This window comes from Eleginops maclovinus, chromosome 24 (assembly GCF_036324505.1).
Source record: "Eleginops maclovinus isolate JMC-PN-2008 ecotype Puerto Natales chromosome 24, JC_Emac_rtc_rv5, whole genome shotgun sequence".
NCBI classification, from domain to species: domain Eukaryota; kingdom Metazoa; phylum Chordata; class Actinopteri; order Perciformes; family Eleginopidae; genus Eleginops; species Eleginops maclovinus.
The window spans coordinates 1,866,362-1,884,454 of record NC_086372.1 but is presented as its reverse complement, the minus strand read 5'-3'; the positions used below and the strand labels follow the sequence as shown (position 1 = coordinate 1,884,454).

Here is an 18,093-nt window from a genome sequence, read left to right as displayed (position 1 = left end):
TGTGGGAAACATGGATTCATTCTGTTGATTGCATTTGTTTGGGAGGGTAAACTTTCAATGTCATGTTGCAAATAACAAAAGCAAATCTAGGAGACGATGGGAGGATTTGTTTGTGTTTCTTTATTACTTTAAATACATTTATTCTGCTTAAAGTTATTGGGCTGCAAAAGCACTTATCTGAGGATCCACAGATTATTCTCAATCAACGCATTAAGATGAAATGTACTTAATTGATCCCAAATTAGTCTCTAAAATGTCCAAAACTGGGAAAAAACCTTAGATATTCAGTGTGCTATCCCACAAGACTGAGAAATACCCATAAATATCTACATTTGAGGAACTGGAACCAATTACCTCCCCATATTTGTACTCTTAAAACCTATTTTCTGACCACATAGCTTAAAGCTGTACTTGCTAGCTTTTCCACAGGGCTTTCACCTGCTGCCTGTTGCCTCTGAAAGATAACAATGGATGATGTTAAGCTTTCCAGTGCATACCATGTGTAGAGGAAGACTAGTAATGCAGAGCTAGTTCAGGGATCTTGAATCTGTTTGTTTTAATTCATACTTGGGAAGAAAACAGGCATTTTTAACTTAATATTATTCTGCTTTTATCACAATTAAGTCCCTGGTACAGTTTGAGTCATCATGTAATACTTACAAGATGATAGTCCATCCCTGGGGGGTTTTGTGTAGATGTGTTGCCTCTAAAAGCACCCATTTACATCCCTGTCAAAGCTCATGAAGTACTCTGCTTCGCTTTGACTCGAGTTTCCCCTCTGCAGTTTTAAAAACCCATCCCTCAGTGCAAAAAAAGAACAACCATAAGGCCTTAATTTTGGCCTGCAAAGCACACGTAGCACGCAGGAATGAAAAGAAGTGCCAAATCATGCTGATGGTTTAATCCCATCCTCATAACATCGGTTTTATTCCCCGTTGAATGTAAGCCCTCGCTGCGTTTTAAGATAAAACAATCACTTGTCAAACGCCACCAAAGAACATTCTCCTCAAAAACACACACACACACACACACACACACACACACACACACACACACACACACACACACACACACACACACACACACACACACACACACACACACACACACACACACACACACACACACACACACACACACACACACACACACACACACACACACACACAGGTCAATCCCTGCCGCCTCTGCTTGCATAAAGTGGAGTAATTGTGAATGCTAAAGGCTAACGATGATGCCTACATTAAATGTCCAGGTCATGTTTGAAACAGAGCTCTAATAGAGTGTGAATGGAGGCGGTGCTGCTGTGTTCCTAATGTTAATGGGAGTAATGAGGCATACGTTGGGCTTTTGCATTAGCAGAATACCTCATTTAGATTGGGATTTATATATCTAAGCAGCGGTATAAAGCACATTTACTCCAGAAGAGTGCAGAAGTACAGTTCATTTATTTGCATTTAATGCTACTTTGTACTTTTACTCCACTACGTCTACTCAATACCTTCAGTTGCTAGGCAGATTAGGATTAATGATGTGACATTTAATCAGACTGTAGTTCACCTGCAGTAAATCCAGCAGCTACCCTGCAGTATACAAAGCCATTAGAACTAGCTGCACCTTTACCAGCTCTGAGAACACTTTAATGATCAATCATTATAAAACATATCAGAGATATTATTCTGAAATGGACCAATCAGACAATGACTACTTTTACTGTCACTACTTTAAGTACATTTAGAGGAGAGTACTTTCTACTTTCACTGGAGGAACATTTAGAATACTTTCACTGTGACAGAGTATTCCTACACTCTGGTACTTCTACTTTACTCAAGTACAAGACCTGAGTACTTCTACTTTACTCAAGTACAAGATCTGAGTACTTCTACTTTACTCAAGTACAAGATCTGAGTACTTCTACTTTACTCAAGTACCAGATCTGAGTACTTCTACTTTACTCAAGTACAAGATCTGAGTACTTCTGCTTTACTCAAGTACCAGATCTGAGTACTTCTACTTTACTCAAGTACAAGATCTGAGTACTTCTGCTTTACTCAAGTACCAGATCTGAGTACTTCTACTTTACTCAAGTACAAGATCTGAGTACTTCTACTTTACTCAAGTACAAGACCTGAGTACTTCTACTTTACTCAAGTACAAGACCTGAGTACTTCTACTTTACTCAAGAACAAGATCTGAGTACTTCTACTTTACTCAAGTACAAGATCTGAGTACTTCTACTTTACTCAAGTACAAGATCTGAGTACTTCTACTTTACTCAAGAACAAGATCTGAGTACTTCTACTTTACTCAAGTACAAGACCTGAGTACTTCTACTTTACTCAAGAACAAGATCTGAGTACTTCTACTTTACTCAAGTACAAGATCTGAGTACTTCTACTTTACTCAAGTACAAGACCTGAGTACTTCTACTTTACTCAAGTACAAGATCTGAGTACTTCTACTTTACTCAAGTACAAGACCTGAGTACTTCTACTTTACTCAAGTACAAGATCTGAGTACTTCTACTTTACTCAAGTACAAGACCTGAGTACTTCTACTTTACTCAAGTACAAGATCTGAGTACTTCTACTTTACTCAAGTACAGACTGAGTACTTCTACTTTACTCAAGTACAAGACCTGAGTACTTCTACTTTACTCAAGAACAAGACCTGAGTACTTCTACTTTACTCAAGTACAAGATCTGAGTACTTCTACTTTACTCAAGTACAAGACCTGAGTACTTCTACTTTTACTCAAGTACAAGATCTGAGTACTTCTACTTTACTCAAGTACAAGACCTGAGTACTTCTACTTTACTCAAGTACAGATCTGAGTACTTGTACTTTACTCAAGTACAAGATCTGAGTACTTCTACTTTACTCAAGAACAAGATCTGAGTACTAGAGTAAGCTTTTGAACGCAGGTCTTACTAACAGAGTATTTTAACCATCTAGTTTTGTACTCCTACTTAATGAAACCATCTTCTCCACCGCAGCATCTCCGCTTCCTTTGTGTCTTGATAATTGCAGCAATTACGTAATCCTTTTCTTTTATTAGCTAAATTACCTCGAGGGCTCTTTCTTCCTTTGTTCTCGCTAAACGAACAAACACATGGGGAAGATGTTTGCCAGTGAAACCTGCCGTTTGGTCCCTCTAACAAAACCTCAAGTGGCTTTCAACGTTCATCTTTCGACTTCATACTCTCTCACACACAATGCAGCATCGGTGGTTCATTCGTGGGTGGAACATAAATCCCGTTCCTGATAATTAACTAGCACCCTCAGAGCAAACGCAGCGTTTTCACCAAGTATTACCTTCTAATTTTAGCATGGAAGACAATGGGGAAATTCAGCGGGAGAACGTCAGTAAGAATTCAACCATCTGGACATTCTCGCATACTGGTGGGAGGGTGATGATTTATTTTCAGCAACCTCTCGAGCTGAATAAGAGACGCCTACTGCTCGAAAATCCGCAGAGGGGCAAGAGATATGAGCGGGGCTTTTGTGAGCAACAAATCCCAGAATTAGAGCCATCTGAAAGGAAAACACCAGCCAAGCTCTAATTACAAATCAAAAGACAGGGACATATATTTAGACGAGCAATCCAAGACACAAATACGGTTGTTTCAGCGGCTAAGGCAGCAAGTTAAAGTACATAATTAACTTTAAAAACATGAATCATTGTCCTTTTTTCTATTCAATCAAGCATGCAAAACAAGGAGAGATGTTTTCAGTTTTGGAAAGGATATTTTCCATCCATTTGCCACAGAATGACAGGTTGTAATGTGCAGCCCTCTTCACACCATGATGCTCTGATTAGCAGCTGCTTTGGCACCCTGTGGACACTAGATGGCAGTATTACCTTTGGCCGTTCATCAGACCAGCAGCCACACAAACATCCAGCATCCATCTCTCTGCTTTTAGGAGGAGTTTTCCATCTAAAAACAAACAAGACGCAGTGTTGAATAACCTTGAAAAAAAAAAGAAAAGAGGACGCAGGTTTTCATGCCATGAATCCAAGGTGCCTCTCAGCGCAGTCTGTGAACCTCACACATGTGTCGCCACACACTCTGGACTCGATCCATCTAATTAACAGTTTGGTATAACTGTCGGACAACGAGGGATTCGCAGGAAATGTCACAGTGCTCTGCGATTTCAGAGGTGGGGTTGATCAAAAGGCATAGCAGCATACGGGACACCTACTGTACAGCCATATGAGTCTTAATGCAAATGCTGCCCAGGAAATTGTGCAGGAAAGTGGCATAATAATAAGCCATTGAAAGTCCATTGTCATTCTGTCTGAGAGGTCTCTCTTGAAAAATCAGGAGCTGATGGAAAGCCCTCGAAGTACCTGAGATAGAGCCGGAGGGGGGAAGTGACTGGGCCTGGGCTGCCATTATGCCATGGTGGCGCAATTATCTCCACTGACTGGCAGGAGCATACATTAGCCTCTGTCTTCGTGGCTGGGTTTACTTTTTGTGCCTTTCAGACATGGTAGTGCTCTCTTTACTGAAAAACAAGACATTATTCCACAGTTTTTCCTCAGTAATTATTCCCTTTACTACCCCAGTTTATTCCTCCGCCCTGATTCAAATGCATCCTCTGGCGGCCTGAGACTCGTGTTTGTGGTGGAACCGCAGAGCACCAGCTGTCCTTTTAAAAAAGATACAGCTAAATGTGAAATGTCTTCCTCCCTACTCGTCCCCGATCATCAATAATTCACCGGCTTCGACATTTGAACTAATTATGGTGCACCAATGGCCTATTTGAGCAGGGTCCTGTCAGATGAAAGCTGATAGGTCCTCCCTGTCAGCGGTCCAGTGCTGCAGAAAGAAGCGGTGGAGGCTGAAGCCATTAAAATGAAGGGGAAAGCACCTCTAACAACCATATACCTCCGAAACACAAACAGGAACTCCTGCTGCCTCACACACACACAGATGTACCACAAACAAATAAAGAGGAAAAACATGAATTGCTGCCTCACACACACTCACATGCATAAACATGGAGTGCTACAGTAGCTCACACACACACACACACACACACACACACACACACACACACACACACACAATGCTGTGGCCGCCACCTGTGTGGGTTGTTTGGCCTTCTCATCCAGACCTCTCTGGTTTTAATTAGCCTGCCGCTGAAGTGTTTTCCTTTTTATATTCTCTGAAGGGCGGCGATAACGGCTTCGGTGGAGACGGAGGCTCTCTGCTGGTTTGTTTCATATAATGACCCCACAATCACCACGCCAAGGAAATACCTGCCCTAATAATTATTCCTGCTCTAATGGATTGTTACTGTAGCTTTGGTCGTCAGTGAATTGAATCTGGATTCATTAGATTCATACTAATCATCCTTATCGTGCTCAAATTGAGCTTTAATTTTTGGCACAAATGGGTCCAAAGTCGGCCAATTAGCACCTCGAAATCACAATTACTATCATGTTTTATAACAAAAACACAATTAAAACAGTCTTTAAGCTAAGCTACCTGCTGGTGAGTAACTTTCCAAAGCGTTTCCACTCTGTTCTTGAACTGATTTCCTCGACTTTTCTGACCTGAACTTTCCGATTGTGCTCACAACGATGCTCTTATGGAGGGACTGCGAGTGGAAATAGCTTAATACCCCCAAGCTCTAGGATGTCCTGTACTCTTAACACCATAGAAGCAGCTATTTAGATCCTCAGGTTTCTGTGGGAGATACAGCAGGGTGTCATCAGCGAAACAAAACGTTATGGATTATGCGGCCGAGTGGGAGTGTGAGGAGGAGGATGAGTTGGCTGTATAGAAAGCTGAATTGGAAAGGTAGGAGTCGAGGGCTTTCCAAAGCTGGATTTGGGTTGACAGAGCATAGAAATCTGGTGTTCGCAGCGGCAGGGTGAAGCAGCGAGGGTGCTGCCAAGGGTTTATTGATATCTTAAGGTGAAGCAGCGCACTGTTTCTCTGTTTGGAGAGACGATAATGGTATCTTTCTCCTGCAGATTCATGAAATATATTACGCAATGGTTAAACTGCCATTACAAACTATTAATTTCTAATGCCGGACGAGCACAGCTGGTGTAAAAAGCAGTCTAAATACTAACTGGGTTTACGTGAGTGTCCTTATATAACATTCTTCAGCTGCAATACCTTAATGCGATGACAAGCCTTTGAGATAATAAAGCCAAAAGACCGCCGCAGAAACATCTGTAATCTTCTATCGTCAGGTCCTCAACAGTGGAGGTGTGTGAGCAGATTCATGCTTTTGTGTGTGCATGCAAAGCTAATCCTCTGTGTGTGCGAGGAAATATCCAAAAGATGCCGTACGTGTCGTGTTATTATCCTCATTTTCTCTCTTTGAATCTCATTAATTTGACAAAGAATCAATACCTCACACCGGTACACGATACAGAACAGCTTAAGAAATGTGTGTGTGCAGTACACTGATTTAAACCTGTTTATAAAAGTACCAAATCGTTATCTATGTGCCTTATTTCGGTAAACATGTTTGATTGTTGTATTGTACTGGTTGCATCAGCGTCATTACTCTCTATCTGCCGCTTCTTCTCCGTAGATCAAGCGAGTAAAGTTCCCCACAGACGTTATTAAAATCTGCGAACAGTGAACTGTGAATGGATCAAATAATAGTCTGTTTGTTGCTCCGGAGAACAATGTGCAACTCCAGACTAATTAAACAAGAAAAGTACACACAGATTAATCTCTTTCACAAGGAAAAAACATTCAGTATTGGATATTCTATCACATATTTAGAGTACACAACCAAAGGAAGTAACTGAGAATAAAGAGGTGATTCTGCTAAATCTGGCCTTCAAAATTTGCTCAAGGCAACAACAGTAAGGTGGCAAATAAACTCATGTTAAAGGAATAGTTCTGGACGTTGCATCGTATGCTCTTTGGCCTTTAATTAGCACTAAATATGATGCCGAAATGGAGAGAAAGGGCTTTAGACGGATGCAACATAGGCTCATACTTTTATCAAATGAGTGCAAGCAAGAATAAAGATTGGAGAATCGGATTCTGCAAGTGCATTTGCTTCTAATACGCCAATCCTTGAACTTTAATTTGCATTTCATTGACAAGATAAGTGGGAAGATATGCATGCTTTCTGCAGCCTTGATGTCCATCTACCAGCCCTCTAAAGTGTACAAATACAACGTTTAATAGATGTGTGCAAAGAAAGAAGTATAAAAGCACAAGTTATAGGTACACGGGGGGGTGATTTTTCCCAAGTATTGCCACATTTACTGCTCTATTGGCCCTAAATCCTAAAGTGAGACCCTCATTTGTCCCATGACAACACAGACCCTAACTTCCAGCTGCTATCACACACATCACATATGAATTATTTGCTGCTAGCAGTGCTGCTTGTTCCCCTAAAAACACCTGATATGAATCTAGGACATCATGAGTTCAAAAGTACCTGGGAAAGAAAGTTGAATTATATAAACACTGGCACGGAGTTGAGTCTCTACACTCTCAGGATTAACTGCTGAGCGTTAAATCATCCAGCTCGCTTCTCCAGGTATATCCGAACACCTCGCTCCTTTCATCACGCCCGCCATCACATAATTAACCAAGATTTATATCATCAAGTAGAATTATTCTGTGTGGGATGATGGTGAGGTTTTTTATATCCAGCTTTCCCCCTCCTTTTTGCACCGGCCCACTCACGCAGTAATTGAGAAACTGGCATAACTGGATATACATGGTGGTGGTGGTGGTGGTGGTGGTGGTGTGAAGATGTCCATGGTTGAGTGGCCAAATGCAACCCACTCAAAGAGCCGATTGTACCTATCGATACATCCCAATGGATGCTTGTTACACCGGTATAATTGGGTTAGCATGAAGTCAGATTTACATATATGATGAATTCGATGTTTGAGCATTTTTTGCCGTCAAACACTTATAATATCGACAAGGAAGGAGGCGCACGGCACCTTCTTTGTGGTCAGTAATTACCGTGTATTAATAGGCTCTTTGTTAATGATACTGGAGCCCTTTTGGCTGAATGTAAATGCCAACACAACTTTAAAAGAAAGTCTCTCCTTCCTCTATTGGTCAGGCTAATTTTCGCACACGATAACCTCCGCCAACGCTCCGATTTACAAAAGAAATCTCTCGCAAAACTTATCCCAAACTTTCTGGGATAAAGTCTGTGTTGTTGCTGGGTTTTTATTATAACAACCACAAGGTGTTAATCATCTAGTGGCAGAAATCCCAGATCTGGATCGCCACCAAAAAAACGAATCAATTGTTGCAGAGTCCAAAGCCAAGCTGTCCACAAATATCCACTGAGGGACGCTGGACCTTTTCAAGGTGAATATAACAGCTCATTTTGCTCCACTCGTACACGCTTTAAAAAGCTGTAAAACCTGTAGATGCGCGGCGCTTTGCAACACGTGCAAGAAGAGCCGTGTCGCTGTAAGCAGATATGGCTCAGATTCCCTTCTGGCATCCATAAAGCATTTATCTAATGCAGAAAAGTAAGTTATCAGGAGGTCTTTTTAAGAGTCAGACATGCCAAGAATTCAGAAATGTTTGAGTAGGAACTAAAAGCAGATTGCTTTAGTGGAGTCCAACAAGCTTTGCCAGCTGGAAACAAGGGACCACATAGAGAACAGGCGGCGATGAAGTGCCTCCATTTATCTCCTCTTATTAACGGCACATCTTAAAAAGCAAGTCACTATGTTTTCAGCTCGGGACAGGTTGGCAGAGTCCTCCGCTGACTCCACGGCCCCGGCATTGATGTGCGACAAGCTATACTCAGTTGCTTGCGCCACATGTTCAAGGCATTATGGGATGTTGTAGCGACGAAGCGCAGGGCTCATGGAAGACAGTCGCAACGCTCATTAGACGCCGGGCTGTCTGTGCTCATTAGGTCGGCGGTACCGCAGTGGGGCTCTATTCTCCTGAGGTGACCAAAGGTGCTAACTCAGACCTTCCAAGTCTCAGTAATGATGCCCCAGACCTGTCACTCATGTCACATGACTGACATGACCTTTTTCTGGGGGGAAAAAACCCAACATGAGGCAAGAAATAGATCTCATTTCAGCCCCAAATTTGCCTCAATTTGGCATCATCGTGCATCTTTTAAAGCCACTGCTCCACATTTAACATAAGCTAACAAACACTACTTCCTGGGAATGTATGGGCGATAAGAGCCAGACCTTGCCATTAAGACCTTTGAAATAAAGGCATGCTGAGCAGCGGCAGCGCGGCTGAATAGATGTCTGGAAGCAATCTATGAGAGATGGCTGATCAATGGCGGCAAAATAAAATGGGAGATGAAAAGATGTCTCATGAAAAGGGAACTTGTTGGAGGGCAGCCTTCCATTTTTAACCTCAATCATTTGAACACAGCACACATGAAAGGGCTGAGCGGTAACACCGTAGCCCACTGTGGCTTTCTTCCTCTGATGTAAAGAAGTGCCACCAGGACTCCTTTGTGACATTTTGAATGTATATTTAGCCAATGCTACATACATGTGTTGCTTCTTCATCCATAGGGAGAATTCTTTTTGGATTGTACAGCCACGAATGTGCTGACAAAGCCTGCCGGACATCTTGATAGTAATTAAATACACATGCGATTACATCAGAGCTAAATTGCATTAGCTGTGGTCAGACCCAGTCCTCACAGGGGCCTTTCCACACAAAGCCTGAGAGTAATGGGCCACATGAAGAGCCAATTTAGCCCCACACGAGCTCCGACATACAAATGAGAGCGAGCCGCAGCAAAGACATACATTAATCCCCGCCAGATTGGGGACTGTATGAATTATGCTAAGAACCTTATCTGTTATTTCCCCTGATCTCCTGCTGGGTGAATTGATTGCGTTTTTGGACCTAATCCGCAGCATGCCATGCATGTTGGGAGACGACCAGGGAGCCATCTTGAATAAATAGAATTTGGACTTGACAAAAGCCACCTCCAGCTGAGCAATGAGAAAGCATCCTTTCACCACTGCACCCCTCCCACCCCCCACCGGGCAGAATGACATTAGGAAGTAGCTGGCCACTGTTTACATTGCACTGCCGAATCGATGTTTCTGTTACTCTCTTCTGCCGCACTTTCTCCCAGAATATCATTTGCGTGCATGACACTCATCAGGATAGATAAGCCCATTTTGGAGGCGTCTCTGTGCAGCCAGAGAGGGTGTTTTAATGACATTAATTAGATCGCTTATGAGTGATGGTCCTCCACCAATTACCTGGGCCATAATACCGTTTTCCTCCACCCAGGGCGTCGCGCTCTGCCGAAGCCGTGCCAGTTTTCTGCAGCAGGAAATGATTAATCATCTCATCACCATCGCGAGAGATAATATGACAATAAAGACAAAAGCCTCTCATCGGCTGTGGCTGTTTAAAGCCAGGAATTGCTTCCTAAGCGCCGACTCCCGAGTTCAATTAGACGATACGGGTGCAGCATTTTAGAATACAAGCTCTTTGGATGTTTTAACACAACGCCGCAGAGGTCTGACTGCAGGTCCATTTCTTTTTCTATAATGAGGTTTTGCCGAGCACATTCCACCAAATGACAGAATATCCGAGGTGCTCGGGCTGTTTTTCTCTCCTGAAGGAGAGCAGCGGGGTACGACCTCCCGAGTGTCTATTTCCTTTTCCTCGCTGAAGGGCAGGGAGGGTCAGCGACACAGAGGGATCACAGCGGAGAATATGGCAGCCAGGAATCAAACCACAGCAGGATTCGGCCACGGATTGGAGAGCCGGCGGCTGCACGCGGCGCGCTATGCAGGCTTTTATTGGCCCTTCTCCATCACACCTGTCACACAAGATTGGGTTTGTAGAAGCGCTTCCTTCAGCTGAAAAGGCCAAAGTAGATTATGGGGGCAGGCGAGGCTGAAATGGAATAACCAATGGAATGGCGCCAAATATAACGCCTTGCTGTCTGAATGTAAATCATGATTGAATTATGAATGATTTGTATGCTTTACTGTTGAGTTGGAAGAGCTTCTCAGACACTCTCATGTCAGGGACTCCTAAAAAGACACATCCTGCAGGGGGAGGGGAATAATGAAACGAAAACTACAATTACAAAAATCATTATTACACATAATGTAATGAAGGTAATTAGAGGAGTTCCTATGGAATTGAGTTTGAGCGATATTAATCTATTTCTCAATTTGCTGCAGACCCCAAGGTGCCCCGTGCAGGGCCCCTGGAGGTCCTCTGACCCACATTGAGAAACACTGGGGCAACTCAGATCATTAAAACTGAAATATTATAGAGCGACCGGTCATTTGATGTCTGTGTATGGACCGAAACCAACACTATGTCAGCTAATCTGGCATCAGGTTTAAGCTCTAGTTTTTACAAACAAGTGGAGGAAATAAAGAGTATTTGTGGGGGGATATCTTAAGCTCTTTTATAGCGCTGCACTTCTTTTTAATTCCATCTGATTGATCCAATTCGTCCCTACTCTGTGATTTTCTAACTACATGTCATTACTTCCGCTACGTGCCGTTCAGAGGATGCTGTGTTGCTATGTGACTTGTTGGAAGCAGTATGGTGGTGAGACGGTGATTGAATCTGATGGAAAAAGTGAGTTTTTTTGCTCTGAAGCTTTTGAAAGGACGATCGGAGCGGAGGGGTGTGTTAGACGCAGAGCAAACACGCAAACCTCCGCCTGTGTTTGAGTCCATCTTTATTACTGTCATCACCTGCGGAGGTAATGTTGTTCCTCTGGGCTGATAGGGTTGTCCAACGCACACAGTATCACGCGGCTGCAGCGCTGCTCTTTACCCAGCAGCCCCTCTGGGAAGAACACGAGACATCTTCATCTGGCCGCTGCCTCATTATGGCTCCATTTGACAAACACACACTACTTTCCCCACACACACACACACAATAATAAAACAGCAGATCAGAGTCATTGGCTGCTGACAGGGACTGACACTGAAGCCTGCTGTTGTTGGAAGGCTGCCTGGGAGATGTTCATTACTCACAAAGCTTGTCTGTTTGGACAGGAGAGGAACAACGGTCTTATTAAGTGGAGACCTGGAGCCGCCGTAGGGGAAATACACACACACACCTACACACACACACCCACATGGGCTCGGATAAAGTTTGTGGCTTCAGAGCGGCGCTGTGATAGGCGGAGAGAAGTTTGGGCTGCCAGAACATTTGAAAACTTCCCCCGAATTTGCTGAGTTTGGAGTTTGACACGGCTGACGGACGGACCAATAGTGACGTGGCGACATCCCCGACGAGAGGGGGAAGTGGAGTCGAGCCGCGGAGGAATGTGACCGCCTCGTTTTCACAGGAGCCCGCTGATATTGATTGGAGTTTCTGATGTCTGTCTGGCTCATTGTGTAACTCTCACAAGGAGAGATTCAATATTCCCGACATTGCTGAACCTGAAGCCTTGTTTCCATAGTAACTCTGCTCTCCATCTCTCTAAACATAGCCCTCCTGACTGACTTTAGCACTGTTCAGATCATCAAGCACAGCTGAAGAGGAGGGAGATGCGTGGACATGGGCAATAATGTTCCTGACTCGAGGCGATAAAACGATTTCCTAGCTTGTGGTTAAAACCGTTTTTTTAAAAGCAGCGGAGGAACAGAGGAAGACATTAAACAGGATGGAAATAGACTTTTTATTTCACTGTTCATCCATCTTCCGAAAAGAAAGGCACCACATGTTGGGGGTGAGGACACTCGCGTTGTGGTTTCTAGTTTAAATCACAAAGCCCCCATTTTTTTTCCCACTAAGTTTGCAAAATCTTAAAATAGCTGCATCTCTCTAAACAACCTGCTCCAGTTCAGCCTCCAGTTAAACGGGGCCGTAATAAATCAGAAAGTAGTGCACCGGTGACGTTTCGGGGACGAGAGCTTGTTGGCTGAATTAGCATTTGATGCACACGTCACTACATCTCCACAGGTGCAGCGTTTTCATCAGAAATTGAAGAAGGGATTTGAAGGAAAATCTGGCCTTTTATTCTAATCTGGCGTTGTGCATTGAAAGATCATCATGCATCTTTATCCCATTCAATGCATTATATACGAGCCCTTACTAAACCTCCATGTCATTTCCTGAAGAAGAACCTGCTGATGTCTGATGCAACCTTGGAGGCTGCGACGCTCTTCCTCTTCTGGCTCCGCTCTTTGGCTTGCTGAGCCGTCCTCTGTGGAGGTACAACAACAAAAAATGCAACATGATGTAAGAGGTTCAATCTGAAGGGATCAATATATCGAGCATCTCTTAGATTAAAGTGTCACAAACAGCGAGAGGCTCCTCTTATCGGTGCGAGCAGCTCTCCACATCAGTTTACACGTCAACATGTGAAGCGCTTCCTTCCGATCTGACACCCACTCGGACAGAAATGCACGCTGGCGTGAAAGTAAAGCACATTTGAGGTTACAATGAGAGTTATTCTGAAGCCAATCACTTCTTAAAGAGGTCTGTGATTATGAAATATCGACTGAAGGAGGATGTTCCTGAGGGCAACACATGCTATATATCAATATGTCACGCAGGCACATCATGTGATGTTATTACAGGCAATATCTAGCTCTGAGAGGGATGGGCTGACTGTTGATCAATGTGTTTGACCATGTATCACATTACTGCCATCGCACATGGTCCTCAACATGAGTGATGAGGCTTTTCTTTTTATACGGGGGATAAAGGAGAGGTCCATCCTCTGTGCGCCTTAACTGTTAGACAAATTGCTTTTGCCCCCTCTAAGCCCTGTGGTGTTGCTATGGGTGCAGCGATGCAGAGGGTGCACGTACGGATCTGTGGCAGACGGTGCAGAGCGTCTGCAGGTTGTCCAGAGAGCACTGGCCTCCTCCGCTGTACACCGGCCGGATGTGGTCCACCTGCCAGAAATCCCCTTCGACCGGGGCTCGGATCATCACGTTCAGCTGCAAGCGCACACACACACACACACAAACACACACACACACACAATTTAACAGTGAGCGCCTCGGTACATACACTCCTTCCTCTGTGCTAAAGAGCCAACAACAGGTGCTACATATTTATAGATATAGATTTATATCAATGCTTATGGTTGAAAGATATGGAGAAATGACTATTTGCGATCATTTTTGGACTGATATGCAGGTGCGATATCATTCACAAATGAAAGGGGTCCTATTATCTCATTTTAAGGTTGTATTTTGTGTCTCTATTGTGACATGTTTCCTTGCTTTAATGTTTGAAAATGACTTTTGCTGAGCATTGCTGTTTGTATCTGACTGTTTATCCCTTATACATATGTAAATATACACTGCCTTTTCTGCTTAGGATCTAAACTAACCTGCATTTGGTTGGATCAGTACTCAACAATGTGCATATAAAGTAGAACCTAATCTTAAAAAAAGTGACCTAAATTGCTATTTTACAGCAGCTACTCTCATCCGAACACACAGGAAATATTAAACAAATGTCTGCACCGCGGGGAACGCTTCAACATGAGGTGATAAAAACAAATACGCCTCAAGCAGTGAACATGACAGCGAGGTGTATAAGTGGCAGGAATCCACAACAGGAAGTAATAAGGCCTCGGATAAAAATGATTGTGAGGAAAAGATCTTTTGATAAAAAGCTCATATTGCACCGAATCGATGACGGTGAACTCTGACCTTCTGTTATCGATCCACATGAGATGCCAGCCAAAAAGAAAAGCCTAGAATAACTAAATAAAGCTATCATTTCCACCTTTGAGGCTACAGACCTTCATAGGACCTGGATTGCATCTTAACAGGACTAAATCACTGAACCCTGGGAACAAATCGACCTGGAAATTGAAGTATTTTGCTCGTCGGTGTGTATCTTTTGTATCCTGAAAAGAAATTGGGAAAGACCAAAATGAAAACAGACTAGAACAGAGAAGGCAAGAGGAAAGATGATTGAGAGAATTAGAAACAGAGGAGGAGAGAAGCCTGGTGGGAAGAGTTCAGTGCGAAAAATCCATTTTGGTGCTTTGAGTGCTACTCTGCCGACGTTAAGGCAGCGAGCTGGAATTGATCCCTACAGATTTAAAGAACAGGCCCTCTCACAGGGGCGAGTTCACACACACTCAAATACACACACACACACACACACACACACACACACACACACACACACACACACACACACACACACACACACACACACACACACACACACACACACACACACACACACACACACACACACACACACACACACACACACACACACACACACACACACACACACACACTCCTGCTTTTGTGCCAAAACCATGCACCTTGCTGCACTACTACACACACACACAACTGGATTCTGCTGACAGGCACCTAAAGGCCATAATAAATACAGCAAATCCACACACACCAGAAAATACCAATACACACATGAGTAGATTCTGTTATACACACACTGAAAGGCCCCCTAAGGTACACAGGAAGACCCACTAACTCACACACACACCAGAACCCCCAGTATGAACCAAAGAATGAGCCTCTAATCTCGAGGCTCCTCCACCACTGCGCTGTCTTATCATTTGGCTGAGTTTGTTTCCTCTAAAGCTCGCTGCATCGATCGGCGCTGATGCTGCTGCTGCTGCCGCCGGCACTGGGAACAGTGTGTGTGTGTGTGTGTGTGTGTGTAAGGATAGAGGGGGGGGGGCCGGCTTTGCAGGATAACAGCCAACCAAATCAAACAGGCTTACTGGTCGGGGTCTGGCAATGGGAAGAGAAAAAAAAATCAATGGGCCCAGCAATCCATTTACTGGGAGCTGGCCCCTTGGAGAGTGTGTGAGTGCGTAGGTGGGTGGTATGGAGAGTACAGGGTGATTTTATTTTGCACTTACACAAACACTGAGACAACAAATGGCTCAGATCAGGTCAGTGTTGGACAGTACTTTACCAGAAAACAAATATATCCTTCCAACCGTCTACCCTCTGAAATATCTGTAGGAAGATAAAGATTCCTCCACCTGTTTGAGTGACAGCTGCGCGAGCCAAGTGCTCTCCAGCATTTCCTTGCGCCGGTCGGGCGGGGCGTCGCGCACTTTGAGGAAGAGCTCGTGGGCGTGGAGGCCGCAGTGCTGACAGACGCCCTGCTCCACCTGCAGCACCCGGGAACGCATGTACGTCTGGCTGGAGCGCAACTGGAACTCCTCCTGGCACCTGTGGGCGGGGAAACAGAATAATCTGCCTTCACACTTACGACAAAAACAGCTCCTTTATTCCAGGAGGAAAATATGTTGTTGTGTCCTTTATGATTCAGCTGAAAGGCAGCATTGTGTTGGATGTAATGCAGGCATAGAGGAGCGAAGGATTTCACCTTGACTCGATGACCTGGATTTAGCTCTTGAAAACCACTTACGGAAATTGAATTTCTACTTAAAGAAAAGGAAGTTTTTTCACTTTAAATTCAGGGGGTCTTATTCAAGGTGACCGTGTGAGTGAGCAGAGTTTGTCTCAGGGACAATAACACATCCAGGGACACTTTTCTTTAGAAATATCATTCATATTTTAGTGTTAAAATACACTGAATTGATGTTGAAAAGATTAGGAAGAGGGCTATTATAAATATCCAAGTCAAAAGCTATTTTATTCATCAAAAAACTGTATTCCTTTTGAAATACAAATCGAGTAAACCATCAAGGTGAAATCCACATTATAGTTTTGGGGATTTTGTGCATAAAAAGCTCCGCGTGTGTCTTTAATTTTAGCTACCAGATGGGTGGGCTTTGTCACAAAGGACAATCGGCACTGGGAAGTTCAAGCAAACTATTTGAAAGTTAATTTAATATGCTTTTTGATTGACGTCTTCCTAATGAGAGCATTCATTTTACTTTGTGCAGGAAACCCCTCCCGTCTGGTGCTCCACGTAAAGACTTATAAGCATCTAAGAACTCTGGACGTTATAGTTTATGGATCTTAACTCTCCTGTTGTCTTCGGGTTTTAAATGTGTCCTGATGAAGGGTTATGTTATCGACCTTCTGCAAAAATAACATGCATGGTTCCATAAAAAGCACTGATTTGGTTAGGGATTAAATGATATGCCTTATAAAAACGAAGTTGCACAGTTGATAATAAGACAACTGACTGCATGCATGTAGTGTGACTGTACTTGTGGCTGCAGAACCGGGTGTCCCAGGACCCCCCGGTGGTGGAGCAGGGATGCTGGCAGGACAGACACAGAGGGACGCCCTCACTGTCCACGGCCTGCAGGAAGCCCGACTCAGAGGGCAGCTGATCCTCTGCCGCCTCACAGGACTCGCTGACCGGGCTGCAGAGACACAGAGAGAAAAGTGTCAAGAATTCAAATGCAACGTTCACGATTGATACTGGTTTCCATCTTGATACCATACTTATTTATTTGATCTGCTACCATTTAAAGTATTAAATACTCGTGGGATATGATACTGTGTGGGGTTTGCATTAAGAGAAAAACAACTATTTAGTGGAAAATGTAACGAGAGGAGATAAAAGCAAGAAGATATCAGAGTAAATTCTGATAAATTATATGGAAGAAATACAATCCATGAGAGCTCAGTCCGGTATCAATGCTAATATATAAGTGTTAAATATGTTAAGGTATGCAAAACTCAAGTGAATGCAATGTGAATGCAGGAGAAGGCTGGGGAAATACTCAAATGTATTTAAAGGAAATAAAAAATATTTTGCAGAAAGAGTGAACACATAAAGCGGCTTCTTAAATGGATTCAGTCTGTGCAATCTATTCTTCATATCGCTCTGATTGAGGCGCCGTGGCTGCTGCAGATTTCCGCCCTTTGCACACTTAACTTCAAAGAGAAGTTACCTTGACCCGCGCGATAGACATCCGCCTGCCCGCCGACATCCACATTCAATGCAGAGCGAAGCGCTTTCAACATTAGACGAGCAGTAAACACAATTCAACACGGATTCATGCAATTTAAAAATAATATCTGCTACTTTGTGCTGCAGCTGCAGAGTTGTTGGACATATGGCTGGTGTGTGGGAAGTGTCTCCATACTGTGTGCACGTACACATGATGGGGATGCATCTGCAGAACATTTCAAGAGTGTGTGTGTGTGTGTGTGTGTGTGTGTGTGTGTGTGTGTGTGTGTGTGTGTGTGTGTGTGTGTGTGTGTGTGTGTGTGTG

At 43.6% G+C, this 18,093-nt stretch overlaps 1 protein-coding gene across 3 annotated transcripts in view; it reads right to left on the bottom strand.

Moving 5' to 3' along the window:
- Positions 1–12,604: 12,604 nt before the first annotated feature.
- The window catches only part of zranb3 (zinc finger, RAN-binding domain containing 3), a 58,572-nt gene continuing 53,083 nt past the window's right edge, over positions 12,605–18,093 (bottom strand). For all 3 annotated transcript variants that reach the window (XM_063877671.1, XM_063877672.1, XM_063877673.1), the window contains 4 exons: positions 17,077–17,235; positions 15,934–16,126; positions 13,757–13,888; positions 12,605–13,146 (listed from right to left, as the gene is read on the bottom strand). In XM_063877671.1, the coding sequence (XP_063733741.1) occupies positions 13,048–13,146; positions 13,757–13,888; positions 15,934–16,126; positions 17,077–17,235 (583 nt within the window). In that variant the 3' untranslated portion in view covers positions 12,605–13,047. The remainder of the gene's footprint in view (positions 13,147–13,756; positions 13,889–15,933; positions 16,127–17,076; positions 17,236–18,093) is intronic.